General features: G+C 37.7%; 1 protein-coding gene across 3 annotated transcripts in view; it reads right to left on the bottom strand.

The window, feature by feature from the left end:
• The window catches only part of LOC135691324 (uncharacterized), a 40,111-nt gene extending 23,383 nt beyond the window's left edge, over nucleotides 1-16,728 (bottom strand). The window contains exons 1-3 of one of the 3 annotated variants that reach the window (XM_089116061.1): nucleotides 16,187-16,728; nucleotides 10,651-10,711; nucleotides 7,650-7,727 (exon numbers count right to left, since the gene is read on the bottom strand). In XM_089116061.1, the coding sequence (XP_088972187.1) occupies nucleotides 7,650-7,709 (60 nt within the window). In that variant the 5' untranslated portion in view covers nucleotides 7,710-7,727; nucleotides 10,651-10,711; nucleotides 16,187-16,728. Of the gene's footprint in view, nucleotides 1-2,557; nucleotides 2,744-7,649; nucleotides 7,728-10,650; nucleotides 10,712-15,370; nucleotides 16,148-16,186 lie in introns of those variants that run through there. The other 2 variants (XM_089116059.1, XM_065209159.2) reach the window with 2 other exon arrangements.
• Nucleotides 16,729-17,104: the final 376 nt, after the last annotated feature.

Raw genomic sequence — 17,104 nt, 5'->3', positions numbered from 1 at the left:
TTTTGGGACGGTTCCGCTCTTCTTTGGTTTCGCTAAAATGAGAAACTCTTTGGTTCCGTTCCCGAATCGTGCTTGTTTCTTCTGGTTTCATCGGTCAGGAACGGAACTATTGATTACGATGAAAAACGGGGCTTAATCTAGGGTTAGGGCGAGGCTTTCTGAAAATCTCAGACGTCATTGCCGCGTTGATTCACATGAAAGTTCCGTTCTTTTTGCTTAAATGCAAACGGGGTCAAATTTGGTCCTGTTCCTTTTTGTTTCAGTGTAAACGCGATGAAAAAAGTGATATCGTGCCAGCCCGGTTAAGTGAGCCCATATGATTAGGCCCTTAGCTTGACCACGAAATTGCTGTTTTGTCTCCGTAGACACTTTATTATATATACCCCGTAGACATTCATCAAAATATGGTCTGCTACAAAGGTGATGAATGCTCCTGGAAAACTAACGATATTTCCATAATTTATCTCAAACGCTTATTAAACTGCTAGAATGCTGAAAAGGTCGCGAATATAAGCATCTGAAGTCGTCATTTCGAATTGAATATAATGCAGGATTGACTTCCTTTCTTATTATCAGAGCTACAATGCCTGCCAAAAGTATTGGAACACTTGCTATAATTTACGTTGTGCACGAGCTGCAACATCCCCTACCCCCTTGTACAATGTTGTGCCACGGAAATATGAATAATCCTACATGTACAAGTGATACATTTTTACATAGCTATGGTTTTCAGCTAGCGAATCAACATTGTATGAGGGGGAAGGGGGGCAACACCCTCCTTGTTGACATGGAAATAGAAGGGGACGCGCGAATTCACAGAAATTTTCAGGGTGTTCCCAGGACTTTTGGCAGGCATTGTAGTCTGGTGGCCTGTTGTCCTCCACAGCGTCTAGGAAATCCTGGCTTCAAAGAATATCAAAGAAAGACCACTATGCTTTATTTCCTGGCTTATGATTTACTTCACCAGTTTGTGCGAAATGTCCTCTAGAAGATGGTACTATCCAGGGACGGATGTGAAGCAGAGGTTAACAACCACAACTTCAAAACAGGGGAGAAATGATGGTGGGTATATTTTGGATGGAGGCTATTCAAGAGGAGGGGGGCTTACACGAGGGGAGCTTATGAAATTATCTGAAACATGCCCAGACAGTGGTGACAAAACTGCTAGAATCTTCTGTAACTCGGTGTACATAATGAAGAAGACATTTTTAAAAGACCCCACTCGTATATTTTAATAGGAATTTCTTTATCAACATTCAATAAATTATCATCAAAAGTATGAATTTTTGTGGTAATTCAATAAAACGCCAAAGGCAATCTAAGATTCCAAACATTAACAAATCGAGAAGGGGGGTTATTCGAGGATTTACGGTATAAGTTAGAATCCGAGCAAATATAAGATTTGTTGAATTATAACCTGGAAAAGTGGATAGTGATAGCGCACCTGGTATTATCAAAGCTTTTTGCAAACCTGCACCTGAAGTAGGGCCTGTTTATGCACTTAAGATCTTGGCAAAACCGGCCATACTCGGCGAACTGGTTTTTGCCCAAACAGTTCAAGGCAAAGAAGTAGGGGTGGAAGGGCAAATGTAAGCAAAAGATATATGTTTAAGAGTTGCAAGTAGGAGCTTCACACTGTTTCCGAAAATTCGGGGTAACGTGCCTTCCCCCCCCCCCTCCCCCAACGGTTCATAGATCTAATATTGGTCTTTAATTCTTCAAGCCAGCAACATCAACAACCTTAACGCATTGATTGATGGGCATTAAATGGCATCGAATGAAGATAGAGAATTAAAACAAGTACGCAGGTTGTTCAGTACCTGCTGCTCTACAGTTGTTGAATCATGTCGTCCTAACAGCACCAAAACCACCGGTCAAGAAAAACAACGAACATGGTTTAGGACCTGCGTGATAAAAGACTCGTCCTATCTAAGTTGGGTTGAGCTTGGTAGCAATATCGCAGCAAAATGGAATAGGACTGTGTTAAAAAATGTTGCATTGTTGATAGAAACCTCAATTAGAGTGGAACATTTCAGTTTTATCGAAAAATTGAGAGTTATATTATCAAAAAGCTTCAAACGGTCAGTGTTAGCAAAGCATAAACTCGACCTTGAAAATGTACATAGGCACAGCCCCCAGCTAGTGAAGACTGTGTGCCTTTTCTGTCTCATAAGGCCCAAAAGCAAAAGCCACGTTTGCCTACAAACGAATCAACTAAACTAAGCAAATATAAATTGCAGGTAACTATTACTCAGTTTGGTAAAATAAATAAGTGCTAATGGAATGAGTCCAAGGTACATAGGGCGATTGATATTGGACGAATGATCGCTTTCTCTTAAACTCAAGACATGCATAGACAAGATAGTAGTCAAATTTTGGTTTAGCTCTAATCTTATCATAGACGAGACTCTCAGAGTCACACTTCCTTGTTAATTGAGAATACAAGTATAAAGTTTCAATGCGCATTCGATGAATACAATACATAGTAGGGAGAGAAAATTTAATTCTGTCAATAGCATTTGACAAGTTTTAAAGCCATGTATTTGGTTTAACTTACATGGTGTTGTTGTAGGCCAGCCTCGTTACTCATATTTTCCTTCTTTCTGATTCGGAAACGTTTTGTGTTATGCGATTTGCTTCTGACGTAATAAATTTAAGTGTCATCAGATTTCAGGCCATGTTTGAACCAGCACTCTTTTTGAATGGATATGATGCCTGTGTTAGCTGTCTCGTAAAGTCTTGATGAAAGGACAACAATTCACTACATAGTCGGAACAGCTGGTTTTCCTAATAGGGATGTACTTGGTGATGTCAAACAGAGGGGCGGCCACAAGCAATGGGCATTACGTGGAATTAACAGACAAGCACATAGTGATATCGATAAAAGAAGAGGAATTTCGGATATTCCAGATGGCCTCAAAATGTATCGGAGAAAACAATGGCCTTTGTTTGCAGTTGGTCGCCAGTGGGATTTTACAAGTACCCTGAATCTTCGTGAACAGACAAGAGAATCTTCCTAAATGTAAAACGGTTAAAAATCTGATGAAACCACAAGAATGATTTTCGAGATACGCACACAGATTGTTACGCACATTGAATTACGTGATTAGAAAATATGTTTTGAAAATATTTAGATACCCTCACGCGATGGTACAGTAAAACGACAAAATTATAACCTTTTGTTTCTTTAATCAAGACTTGTAAAATTAAGACTTCATTTCAAAAAAGCAACCCCCCCCCCACCACCGGGTATTTATTGCACCCTGCGAACCTTCTAATTTACTCTAAAAAACTGGTGGAATGTGCCAGAGGTGGCGCCAGAAATCTTCCGACAGAGGGGCTTGAGCTTCCGACATGGGGGCCAAAACGACCACAATGAACTGTTCGTACGTTATTTTGTCAAATTTGCTCCGACAATTACCCAAAATTTCTTCCGATGGGGGGGGGGGGGGCTGGATGCTTCCGACGGAGGGGCTGTAGCCCCCCTAGCCCTCCCCTGGCGCCACCACTGAGATGTGCATATGACATATATATTGTTCTGAGATGACATAGACGTATTGTTCTGAGATGACCAAAGGGTTAAAATTTTTTATAAAACAAAATGTACCCAATAGGGCCCAATAGCGCATGCAAAATAGGGGAGCAGGACTTTTAAAAAATGGTCACCAAGTGTTGACGACAAAAAGGCGAAGAAATTAGCGGGGATGTCGAAGGTTGTCACAACGTCCCATTTATTCTAACGTCTTAGGAAAAATGTTAGATAGATAAAAGAACGCTGGTGTGCTTGATATTTCATAAATAGGAGAGCATTGCCCCCATTCTGGGTATTTATAGGCAGTGGTTGCCCATAATTCTTTGGTGAGCTGTTAACATACACTCATGCACCCAAACACCCGTACTTTCAAAAGCAAAGTAAGCTGTATACTGACGACAGCAGCGGAGACGAGGCTAAAGCAAAAGGCGACCGCTCTAAATTTCAAAACCTAATGGAAATAATGAAGTAAAAGGACTCGACGTGAGTCATTAAAAAAGTAGCAAGACTATGCAGAAAATTTAGAATTATGCGGCCTGTTGTATCAGAAGTGTTAACAAATCATCTTATCCAACGCAAGTTACCTTACTGGACATCGTTCTTTGTGCCTCGCAAAGATGTTGTGAACGACCAATTTGGACTATCGCACTTCAACTGGCCTGTCGATGGCGTTAACTACCATGTGCTACGAACCGGGTGCTTTCCATACATCAAATACCATTGTACAAAAAGACCGTTCGAAGATCTTGATTTAGAAAATAAGTTGTTTGGTTTTTTGAAAGTAATTAACTTGGGTGTCCCTACTTTATTTTATGGAGTTGCCACAATATTTCTAATCACCCATTCAGAAGTGGTACAGACGTCACATGGTCCAGTGAGCGTATATTTTCATATAAAAGAAGAAAAGGACGCCGTTTATTGATTTAATGTATGCAGCCCTCAGCTTTATGTCTTTTACTGTCAAATCAACCTTTAAGCAATGGTAAAAATGTTTCACTTATTATAGATAGATATTATGATTAAATTCCCAGGGTTGTATTATAGTTACTGCCCCCTGGCAAATAAAAGCGAGATTTCTTCCAGAAATTAAAGAAGCTTTTATTAGTTATGTTATAGCCAGTTTGGAAAAAGGTGGCTAAAATCAAAATTTAAGAGTTTATTAATGACTGAAATGTAAATATGATTAATTAGGAAATTAACTTGTATAACTTGTGTTAATTGACTGTCTTGGTTCTACGTATCATATGAAACAAAATACCGCTTTTGAGCAAATGAGCAAGATTGTAACTTTATAAATTTACTGTACATGAGGTTTGAAAAAACTTTGTGAAAAATTTCCTGTTTTAGACTGCCTTCCTTACAGGTGATTGGTTTTATATCATCTGCCTTTATTCTGAAACATTTTAGCTGTTTTCCTAACAACTTTGGTAGGTTATTTGTGTCTTCTCTATTTTAATACAGTTATCAGTGTGGTCCCTTAGAATCACTCCATTACCTTTATTGCACAGTTTTAAATGGGCAATTGAACTTCTTTTTTTGACTTAAATCCCCTAAATCATGCCTTATAGATACGAAACAACACAATTGAATTTAAAAGTTATCTTTTGTTTTGTGCTTGCTTGTTATTTAAAAAAATTACTGGTGTTCCTGAAGTTATTCCCCAAATTCATTCAATATCTTCTTAGATTTAGACAATCAAATTTAAAAGATATTTCCTCATGGGACCCCATGCCTAGTACTACAACTACAATCAAAACTATAATTGACTTTTTTGAGAGGCCCAAGCACAGTTACTTGTTTCAAGACACAAAAAGCTGTTGGCAGGCTTGACATTTTTGCTTAAGTACCATGCATAGCAAGCAAACCTTTGTCAATTCGGAGAAGCCCAGACATCTCAAGTGTCACACCTTAGCGTAAGAAGCTCTACTTGGAATTCAAATCAATGAACAACCCAAATTTGACTCGCATATTGATTAAGTCTGCAAAAAAGCTGCCACACAGTTAAATGCAATCAAAAGACTAGCTCAATTCATGAGTAGCAAAGAAAGAGTAGTAATGGTAAATTCATTTATTCTCTGTCATTTCAATTATATGATTCTCTGAAGTATATATTTCATACTGCCACCTTCCTCCTGTCAGGGCCGTTGTGGCCAGGCAGACCACCGAAACATTTCTCTGTGCCCTTACAAGTGATTTTGTTAAAACCAAAGAAAATATTCTTTCTGAATAAAATATTGGTGAAATAATTAGACCCATATTAGAAGTTTAGAATGAGAGACTTTGATGGCAACATTCACAAAGTGGGTCTCGTAAATGTGTGCTTTGGATTTGAAAGGAATGAACATCAAACAGAAATTGGCCTGTTAGAAAGAGGCTTTGGGGACCTGGTGGAGGGTACTTTGCTATAAAAAATACCGCAAATCCTCAAACTAGGTCCCTTGAGGCGTTGGATGACTTTTTAGATGGGGAGTTATACGAGGAAGGTTTTATCCTTCATAGGCTGTTGTACCTCAATCACGCAAACGCCAAAATCGACAAGCTAGGCTTATCAAATAAATTGTGAAGATCAATAATACGAGATCGTCTCAACTAAAAGAGGACAAAAGAGACGGAAAAACTGCTAAAACATGAGGCCATTTGCAACGTTATTCAAAGCAAAAAACACAGATAGGCAAAAAGATGCAAATATTTTCATTTTGACTGTTCTGCGCTTAAACTTCATCTACGATCATATTTATTCTAACAGTACCGTGAACGATCAATTTTGCACCCCTTTAGATAAGAGCAACACTAGAACAAAAAGTGTGTAGTATGTCAAATTGACTAAATTTTATAAATGAAAGGTAGCACTTATTCGAATTTTGGTTACTATAGCCTCGTAAAATTGTGAATGCGAAAAAAATTTTCGTTTTCCACTCCCTTCGTGTCAAATTTCTAAACTAACGCATTAGGGCAATTTGAGCATTACTTGATGAGTCGTGTGTGTTTTTTCTTCTTTTCCTTTTGCAAGTGAGATAATGTCCGTTTTAGAGAATGACATAACAACTTTATCAAAAATATCGCTCTCCAAAAGAGGGGGGAAAGTTGTTGATATGGAAAAGGGCGAAGCTAAGAGGTCTAGAACAGTTTTGTTGATTTGGTAATTTTGCAAAAGTGGTTTACACCTTTATGAATTATGGCAGATGCCCTCTGAAAAAAGGTCGCCTTGCGATTATTTTCTCCCGGCCATTTTCTAGGAGCTACAACGCCCGTGCCTCCTGTCTCTTAACGTTGTCACCAAATCCTCTTTAAGACCTTCAAAGCAAACTTCCCAGTCACTCTATGGAGCGATGCTTTTTGTAAGTAAAGGAAATTTATAGTTGAAACTATCAATGATATTTTTTAATGTTTTGCTGCCCTGGGCAAATGATTGAGACTGGATCTTTTTAAAGCAAATGTTTTTAGTGGCAAAAGAAACGTATGGTTTTTTCAACTTGAACCTACAATTTTCAAGAACAACGGACATATCTTTTTGTTAGATTTCAGTTTGAGGACACAATCATGCTTCTAACTGGAAACTCCAATAGATATTTGATGCAATTATACTGAAATCCCTGCGATTGTAGCAGCTTTTGATTAAAAACATGTTTATATCAGTGTTCTGAACACAAGCAACTAAGAAATGGCGAAGAAAAAATGGCGGGTGAAAAAAAACTTGCTGAGAAACTGAATGCGGTTGATAAAGTAAAATTAATCAAACGAAAAATTAATAAAATGAAAAAATCCAAAACGGTGATAGTCTACAGAGTCAAGGGTCTGGGGTTTGAGTTGCTGACATGACCGAACTTTCAACCTGAGTGAGGGAAGTTACCAGCTTTCTGTAATTCCAAGTATAGGAATCATGAGATGTGGTCACATCGAGAGAAAGGGCCAGAACGCTGCTCGATAATCATTGTCCAATAATCATTGAGCTTCTCATGGTCCGAAAACTACTTTCGGGTGCTAGATAGCAACAAAAATAAAATTATTAACCTAGGTAGTATAGAACGTATAGATAGATCAGCAACAAGATGAGAATCGTTCGAAGTAAACGACTGGATCGAAGGCAAGAAAAGGATAAAAAAATGGTTTTACTCACAGTGGCTTTGGCCTGAGAAAAAGGGCTCTTCTTCTTTCTTCTTGAATGAAGACGGGTCATAGTGGCTGATTCTGCGGTCTGCAGAGAGACGAGAAAATCAAGATAAACGGAGTTCTCCATTACGAGAATGACAAGCAAGATTGATTTCTCGAAATGACTGTACGTTTAATGCTGTAAACATATATAAGGTTATGTTTATATTGCATTCATAAATTGATCTGAGACATTTGGCACCTTTTAAAAGCAAATCTTAGCTCAATATAGGGCGTTTAATTTACTATGGTGTTGCAGGGCAGTGTAAGAAAATAAGCGAGACTCCTTTTCGTGTGAGTCGCTTTCATGCGATTTGTTTTGTCATAACACTCTAAACGGTACACTGTTTCTTACGACAAATAATTATAAAGAAATTTTTACATCAAAAGCTGAATTTGCTTTCTTTTAAACATTGTGTTCACGGACAAGAGAAAGATCGAGCTTGGCCATGTACAGGCTTGGACTATGTAGGCAGAAAATTATCAGTGCAGAGAACAAATTGCCCATTCTCAAGATTAGAATAGAAAATACAGTGACATCTAAAAAAAGTAACAATCTTTCGAAATATTGCTTTAAAGTGTCAAAGAACATTTCATTTCGACTACACCAGAACTATTAAAGTCTAGTTAACAATTTAAGTTGGCAATCCCTGCACTCGTCAAAAACATGTGCTAAATATTCTTACCTCGGTCAAGAACATAACCTATAGTCTACAGTTCGTGACGACAAGCTTTTACACGTTAAACTTTTAATGTTTTTTGAGAGGGTTTTTTACTTTGTGTCTTTTACCCTTACAAAAAGATCGCCCGACTGCATTTCAATTTGTGCTTGGCGGCGATAAGAGCAGAACGATTTTGTATGGCACTATTTACAAACCAAGAGAGTATGAATGATAAATGTTTCGGTTCGGTATCTTTCAGGAAAATCGTAACCCACGCTTTTATCTCAACCACGGACGTCGAGATGTGGCAGCTGAGGTATAACTCTTGAATCTAAAAAAATCCACGAAAATGTCGCATCTGTTTAGTAAATTAAGTTGCTTCAGAAGGATCTTCTTCAGAAGCTCTTTCATACAAAAAATCTTTCAATTTTTATTAGACAGACAGCTACTTAAACTATATGCAACGGCCGGCAAACGGAAGATTATGGGAGAGTCAGTAGGGAGATTTTTTCTTTTTCCCCTTTCGCTTTGTACCCTCTCTACTATACTATAAAGCTCCTGTACCCGGAACTGGAGATATATACCATTTTACAATCTAGAATTTACAAATTGCAAAAAATGAATAAGAAACGGCAGTCCGGAAATAAAAACACTGGTTCTTGTAAAAAAGATCAATGTTGAAAATTTGGAATCTTGCAGTGTCATATTAATCGGAGCTATCTGGATTCTATTTGGCAATGAAAAGAAATGGCCACACAGAGACTGAAAACATCACGCTTTTGCATTACAATCATAGTTGTTAGTAACCGTTTGCTGTTTCTTAGTGAACAAGAGCATGGTTTATAAATTATTTTCAAAATTGACCTAATCGCATTTCCTGAATTGGCCATTAAGTCATCGAAAGTAATAATTCCTTTGCTGTAAACCAGATTATAACTAAAATAATTTTTTTAATGTTTCACAGGTGGATGGTGTCGAATCGAACAGGGAAGGAGTTTAACAAAATAGTACTTGAGCGGTCTTTTTAAGTCAAATGTTTTAGAATTTACGCTCTTTCTACCTTGACAACGTCATAATTATGGTTACCTAGTTTGAAGGGAAAATACGAATTAAATAATAAAGCTCCATATTTTGAAAATAAAATCAGAAGCTACGTCATAAGTATCAAACAGATAGAAGCAATTCTTTCGGTGGGAGGGTTTATAGTAAGCCACGATTGACGGACACCTTGAAAGAAAGGGTACCTCGGAAAAGAGAGCGCCTTCACATGACGAGCACCTTTAAATGACGGACGCCTTCAAATGATGTACGCCATTAAATGACGCTCGTCTTCAAATGACGGACACCTTCAAACCGGACAACCAATTTCTTCAAGTATCGCTTTCCTGCAAGCAGTGTCTCGTGCAAGCAGCCTCATGACAAAATTTAACTTTCTAAAATGGACAGTAACTATTAAATGGTGGAGGAAATCGATTTCCTTCGGCGGGGAAAGGGCATGAAATCAAGCCTATTCTTTTTCTGTCCGATTTTTTAAATACATTTTCCGAGCGGGGTATGGGCACATACAGTTCTAATCTATAAAAGATTTTAAAATTTTCTTTCATTTATTATAATATTTCATTCAATTTGCTACTAACAAAAGTATTCACTAAAGTTGCATTTAATTGAAAACAGCGCCCAAGATTTGTTCAAGGTTTGCAAGGGAAATCTATCTTACTTCATGACGATATCCAAGAGCGCATTCATCAGAACAACTGCATTTGCAAGCAGTGGCGTAGCTTGACCTTCCAGACAAGGGGGTGGAGCGTTATCAGTAGTAACATTTACCGACGAAGAAATAAATGAAGACAAATTTAGGTCTATTTCAACTTCCGATAGGCGAATTTACAGACAAACTAAGGATTTTATGGACCAACTCATGAAATATTGGGAGTGTCGCACCCCCTGAAACCCCCTTAAACTACAGCCAAATTTGCAGCAAATTGCTCCCCTTTGCAGAGGAGCAGATTTTGCAGAAAAAGCGAATCATGGAACATTAGAACTTGTAAGAATCATGATTCAAGAATATTGCAACCCTCATTTACTTGCATCACAAGGACCTTCACAAACTTGAATGCGAAGGAATTAATTTTTGAAAATTACATACCAGTTACATACTTACAACTACTTATTTGTATCGATTATGGAAAAGACGCAATGAACACCTCTTTTTATACCATTAATGGCTCCAAGAGCATTGAAAAATAAAATAGATAAAACGGAAAACATTCAAGTGCAATTTAACTTGTAGTAAAAAGCTTAGTTTACCTTATATATCTGGGCGATACTTGATGCTGCACCGAGGACGAGAGGCCTTCCCACGGAAGATCTGTTGACAAAACACCAAATAAGAACCCGGTCAATAAAATCACTTGAAATCACCACTATTATGGACACAACGATTTGAGGCATCTGTTATTTCATTTTCAATAGTAAAGAGCAAATGGTATACAATGCGTTTCAACGAGATTTAACAGTTGGGTGGGATATTGTAAATGCTGAAGGGGCCGCCTCTAAAGGGAAAAGTAAAATAGCAAACATACGTGTTATTTGCGGCAAAAAGAGACTTAAAAAAGGAGTTTTGAAAGCACAGAACTCGATAACATTCACTGCCTCGTTGTCGTGGGACGAGGAAAGTAGACCGGTGTATTACTTCAGCTGCTTTAGATATCAGAGATGTGACTGCATTCTGTCACAGAGATGCGTCTTGCCATATACTTTTGGGCAGCAGGGGTGGGCACTCGACTTAATGCGTACATACGTTAAATGATGTTGCATCCTATCAACGTTGAATCGTTCTACGACAGTCACAATAAATAACCCAACACGTTAAGACTACATACATCCGTGAAACCGATTTCTGAAGAAGCTTTTGAAAGTGTTGATGTCTAGTTCGGAGGTAGAATCAGGGTTGTAGAATAGCTGCGCCCCCTTTTCCTTTTTCTGGTTAATTCTAAATTATTATGACTAGTTTCTGCCAAGATCAAATCTTTGATTGAACCGATGTTACTTTTTGACATTTGCATTCATGTGTGAACTCAATCGCCCTCTTGATAACTGAAAACGCAATAAATGCTGGCAAATATCACTACTTTGAATTCTTTACTTTCAAAATTTTTCAACTCAAGTAACAGGTAGACATTGAAAAATGATTTAACACCAGAAATTGATATTGAGAGGCCATGCAAACGAAAACAATCGAAATGTTCATTCTGTATACAAAATAGAGAAAGCTCTATGCCCCCCTCTCCCTCAACATTTTTTGGCTCTACACTTCTGAGTAGAATGTACAGGAGCGTAGGTAGCGGGAGGTAGTGGGAGGTATCGGGGTGTGATACCCCCTACCCCCTCAATTTGTCATGAGTTGGTCGGTAAATCTTCTGCTGGTCGCTCAATCGGTAGGTGAGATAACACTTAAAGGCAATCTGTCACAAAGTTGATTGATTATAAGAACAAAGGGATTTTTTATTGTTTCCAGTCCCCCTTTAATTTATCGCATTGTAAAAGATATGGCGGTGGGCTGGAATCGTGTTTAGGCTATTGTTCTAGCTATTGTTCTCGTTAATCAATCTACAACGAGACAGATTGCCTTTAAAATTTTCTTCACCTATATCCTTGACTGAAAAATTTACTCTTATCTGGAAGGTTAAGCGACGCTACTAAGAAAGAGCACTTTCCTAAACACAGCCTAGTACGATTGATCACATGCAAAGACATACAACTAATTTCTTATGTTATTTCAACTCCAATCTATAAGATTTCTTTCAATTAAAAGCCTACGTTTATGGAAATTGAAAAAGCTGCTAATGATCTAAATAAAAATGACAACCAAAGAAATACTTTAGAAGTCATCTTCATTTAAAGTTGTAGATATAAAAAAGGTAAAGGCAAATTCATATAAAAGAAGGCTTGTGGAAAGACCTTTTTCATTAGATGTTTACGTTTTGGTTGCAACCGGCTGTCAGTTTGATCAATTAAGTATTCAAAACATTGGTGAGTAACAAATTTCCTACTTATGATGATTGCCCTGCGTAGCTTTGAGCTCTTCTAAAGGCTGATTTCCACGAGGCGAATTTCGCAGCGAATTCGCGGCGAAATCGCTGATGAAGGCATAAAGGCATGCGCAGTTTTGATTTTTGATTTCGCAGCGAATTCGCAAGAAAGTAGAAAAGAGTTCTACTTTTTCTCGGCGAAATATTTCGCAGCACCTAATAACCGTTCAAAGCATGGTAAATTTGCTTGATTTGTAAGAAAACAATCTTGGAACATTCGCCATGCGTGCAGTTCTGAAAATGGGCGCCTTAAAGTTGAGTTTTGGCGGAAATTATTATATAATTTCGCAGCGAGTTCGCAGGCTCGTGGAAATCAAAAGCAATTTCGAAGCGAATTCGCAGCGAACGGTGCGAAATTCGCCTCGTGGAAATCAGCCTTAAGACGGTCAAGGGTTGCGAGGGCAAGCCTCGCCTTGAAACTGGCCTCGTAATTTTTTTCAGATTTTGTCATCATTACGACCATAGTCAATAGAAAAAACTCTCCATTGACTATGTTTCGAGTTTCGACTTAGTTGCAAAACATTCTATGTGCACCTGGAACAGTGATGCTGAAATACGCTCTTGAGCAAACTACTTAAAGTAATCCAAAATATAATCTAGGATTTATTAACTAATCCACAAGAAACATATTTTAATGTAATTTTTCAGAAAGACATCAAATACCTTCAGTAAGCTCAAAGACAACATTATTAAGTTATTTGCATTTAATGATCAGCAGAAACCAATAGGGGGATAAAATTGTTTGCAATACTAAAAGAAGAATGATATTTTCAAAAGCAACACACTACACTGTGTGTTCTCGTACTTCAAATATAACGAAAAAAATCTTTTATACAACCAAGCCATCAACCTGCCTCCTTCCATGCACCAAAGCAAACAATCAATTTTCTAAAGACTTCTGCACACTCATAGGTTACTACAGGATAATTGTCGGCTTATTTTGAAGGTTTGTTCGTCCTTCAAGAGTCGGACCTGGGTAACTATAGCGGCAGTATTATCTGGGTTGAGTTTACACGTGGATTCCCAAGCCATCAACTAAACGCAAAGAGAACAAATTTTCCGCGAACAACAAGTAAAAAAGTTGTTCGCAAGATGCAAGAAGAAAGGATTTTCCACCTGAAATCCCGCCCTGGACTCCTGGTGGAACATAGGCCGTGGTTCGTCAAGCTAGTGTATTATCTCCTTTCGTATCCATGAAAGCAGCTAGATAAACAAGCTAAAAGGCAGAAATCGCTCTCCCTCTGTGTAGAATTCAACCATGTTCCATACACTTTCCATCTGATACAGAGTGACTCTATTGTAAATAAATAGCCTCTTTTACAGACCAGACAATCTCAAACAAAATAAGAAATTCTTAGAAAAGTTGGGTGCTCCCTCTTGAAGCGCTTACCAGCGTGTTAGGGGACACTATAAACGGACAGCAAAAAAGTCCCATCCAACGTTTTAACTTTGTCTAACACAATAGCAAGATGTCAAAATGATAATTTTATTCGTTAACTTGAAGAAGCTTAGGTTGAAAAAATTTAAAAGCTTCGAAAAATGACGTAAACTTGAGCAAGTCTTAAAAAACATGGATATAACAGTAATTTGGTTGCCCTTTTGGTCGGGGGCCCTTAGTTATCGAACTAAGGTGCCCTAAACTTCATTAGGCCACCGCCTTATGACACCCCTGCCCTAGACAGGTTGACATTGGAATATCCGGAAACATCCAGCTAAAGGAGATTGGAGGACCTAAAAATCATTTTGGGACTGTGGAAATTCGAGAAAAGACTTGTTTCATAATACTTTAAAGAGTAAAAATATTGTAGTTACATCGTGCATCATAGATATGATAGGAAAATTTTTACGATCTGGTTTTAAAATTTGGTCACTTTCTAAAGTAGTTAGCAGAATGAAATTCGTAAACATCTTCCCTACCATTTTAAAGGTCTAAGCAGCCTCATATACAGGGGCTAGCATCGAAGCTAAACATAATCATACACGCAATTTGCTTGCAAACAGTGGCCTAATGGGTTGACTGGGCACCTTGCAGATTCGAGATAATGTTTTCTTGGTAAACACGAGAGAAAAGGAGATAAGTCTATTATGTCTGGTATGAGAACCCTTTGAAATTCAAGTTCGTTTTGGATTCCATTGTATGTGGGTGAATGACCTCTTGTGACCTCACTCTCTTATCATGATTTTCATTACAATTTTGATCAAACATTTGGAGGCAGTGATAATGTTAGCAGTCGATATCAGTACTCTCAAGTTCCTAATTGTAAGGGGAGGGGTATACTCAATTTTTTAGAAATTTTGCATACCCATTTCCATTTATTAACACCCCCTAATTATGTATTTAATGCAAAATTCCTATTTAAACACCCCCAAATTTAAACGTAATTTTGGAAAATCTAAGCATTTCAATCCATCACGAACCCTCATTTTAGGGGTAATTTAAAAAAAACCAGCTCCACTCCTTATTAGAACCCTCTACAATTTGGTACTTGAGAGTACTTACAAACAGTTGAAAAACAGTTTAAAAACAGTTGCCTGCGATCGCATTAAGTGTGTTACTCTGAGTAGCAACTAAGAACCGCCTTGTTCTACTTAAATGCCTATTAACATTCTTAATCATAACAGAAAATACTAGATTTCTTAACAACGACGAGCCCGTCGTTACTCAGCTTCGATAAACAGAGCAAGTTCTTAACAAACGGTATCAATAGGATGTTAAACCATGTAAACAATTTTTACTTCTTTTACTTGCAAAATTCTCCACTGATATTTCACTTAAAGAATATTTAACAGGACTTAACACATATCCGCAAATTACATGTGAATCAATTCGGAATACAAACATCATAATTAAAATCTCCCATAAACCCAGTGTTGCAAAAAGTATTTCTATGCAAATTCCTCAGCGAAACGACATTTCGGGATGCTTTGCGACTTACCTGGAAATCATATCCATTGACAACTATTCAGAAGACGACAATGCCGAGATGATAATCCAATATTAACAAAACCAAAAGCAAAGTTACTTCTGAACATAATCGTAAAAACTGTCTGCGAAGAGTCAAATACGATTACCACAGATTCATGTTTTTCTTTTTTCGGGCAACGCGTTGCCTTGCAAATGATTTCACATGTTAAAAACATATTATTTCCGCACAGTCATACCTTTCGCACTCATAAGAGCGCAAATGAAATTAGTATTGGCCATGTATTTGAAGCTATATAGAAAGAGGTAAGCGATTCATCGCGAAAATGCAGGGAGCAATGCGAATGCCCAACGTCCCTTATTGTTAGAGATAACATGGCAACAGTGGCAGGGTATCACAAGCAGAATTTGCATCATCACTGAAACCCTGACAGGCATCATATCAACACTGCATTGAATCGAAACTAACATGATATAATCACTATTAACAGAATACACCGGGTGATGGGTGTATTCGGAGTGTCGTTCCTCTTACCTCAAGAAAAAACGCAAATCTTGTTTCATCTTTACAGAGCACATAGCTTACTTATCACTTACAGGATATTATAAACATGAGATTATTTGACATCATAAACAATAAATAACTAACATTCGCAGGGCATTCGCAGTAATATTTACACTGCGTGGTACTCATAGTACCAATAGCCGGTACCCAGGCATCCAAATGTATGATTTCATCATGACGAAAAAACAAACGTTATTTGACTACATGGATATACAGGTAATTTATTAAAAAAATTAAATCAAAGCTATCTGAAATTCATCTTACCTGCCAGGCCTTGACTGTGCTACGAGTAAACTGAGGCTGCTTCACGATGGAAAGGAATGCCTTAAATGCTCGCCCTGTGTTTCCTTTATCCTTGATAAGACGGCTTGATGAGTTCCTTTCAAAAGCAACCAAAGAGCACAGATGGGTCAAAATGATCCTAGACAAAGCAAGATGTTCGGTTGAAGCAAGATAAGGACATTGAATACACCGCAAAAAATGTCAAACACAAGGCAAAATGCTACAGAGCAACCTCATCTTAACTTAAAGTGCTGTAGAATTTGTACAATCTTGAATTCGTGGAATTAAATATTAGCCATATAAGGATTGCAAAAACAGTAGTTGCATAGAAGCAACTTGACAATGGCGAGGCTTATCTTGTTATCGTTTAATCCGGTAACATTATAACAACGAGGTTAATTAAACTACACGGTTTGAGTTTTGAATATCCAACTAAGGACCAACTCACAAGCTTCTAAATATACTCTAGTCGAGCCAGATTTGATTATCGTTACCTTGGTTTGAACTTCTCTCAGTTATTGAATCTTAAATTTCATTTTGATAATCATATTCGCAAATAGAATGCTAATTAGTAAATCAAGTAGGGATTTACTAATGAAAACTTATTTTGGTAGAAGTTTCCCCTAAAATATTTAGAGACAATAAATAATTTGATTAGAAACAGCAAGCTCTTTTTGTTTGTTCCATCTGTTTGGATCTCTAGGGCGGTGTCGTCAACTTCAAAGTAGAGGGGGCCATAGTGTAGATAAAGTTTGGTTAAAGATTACATAAATGTATGGGGGAAAGAGTTCTCTGCTCACTTCACGCCTCTTTTGCAGGGCTTCTAAAGCAACTTCTGATAAGGTCGCCATCTAGAGAACTCTAGAAAGATAGCACGTGTAAAGTAAGTATTTGAGAGTG

The sequence above is a fragment of the Rhopilema esculentum genome, chromosome 4, assembly GCF_057945365.1.
Source record: "Rhopilema esculentum isolate cy_ngs chromosome 4, ASM5794536v1, whole genome shotgun sequence".
Lineage (NCBI taxonomy): Eukaryota > Metazoa > Cnidaria > Scyphozoa > Rhizostomeae > Rhizostomatidae > Rhopilema > Rhopilema esculentum.
Note: the sequence above shows the minus strand (reverse complement) of the source record. Positions and strands in the feature narration are given on the sequence as shown.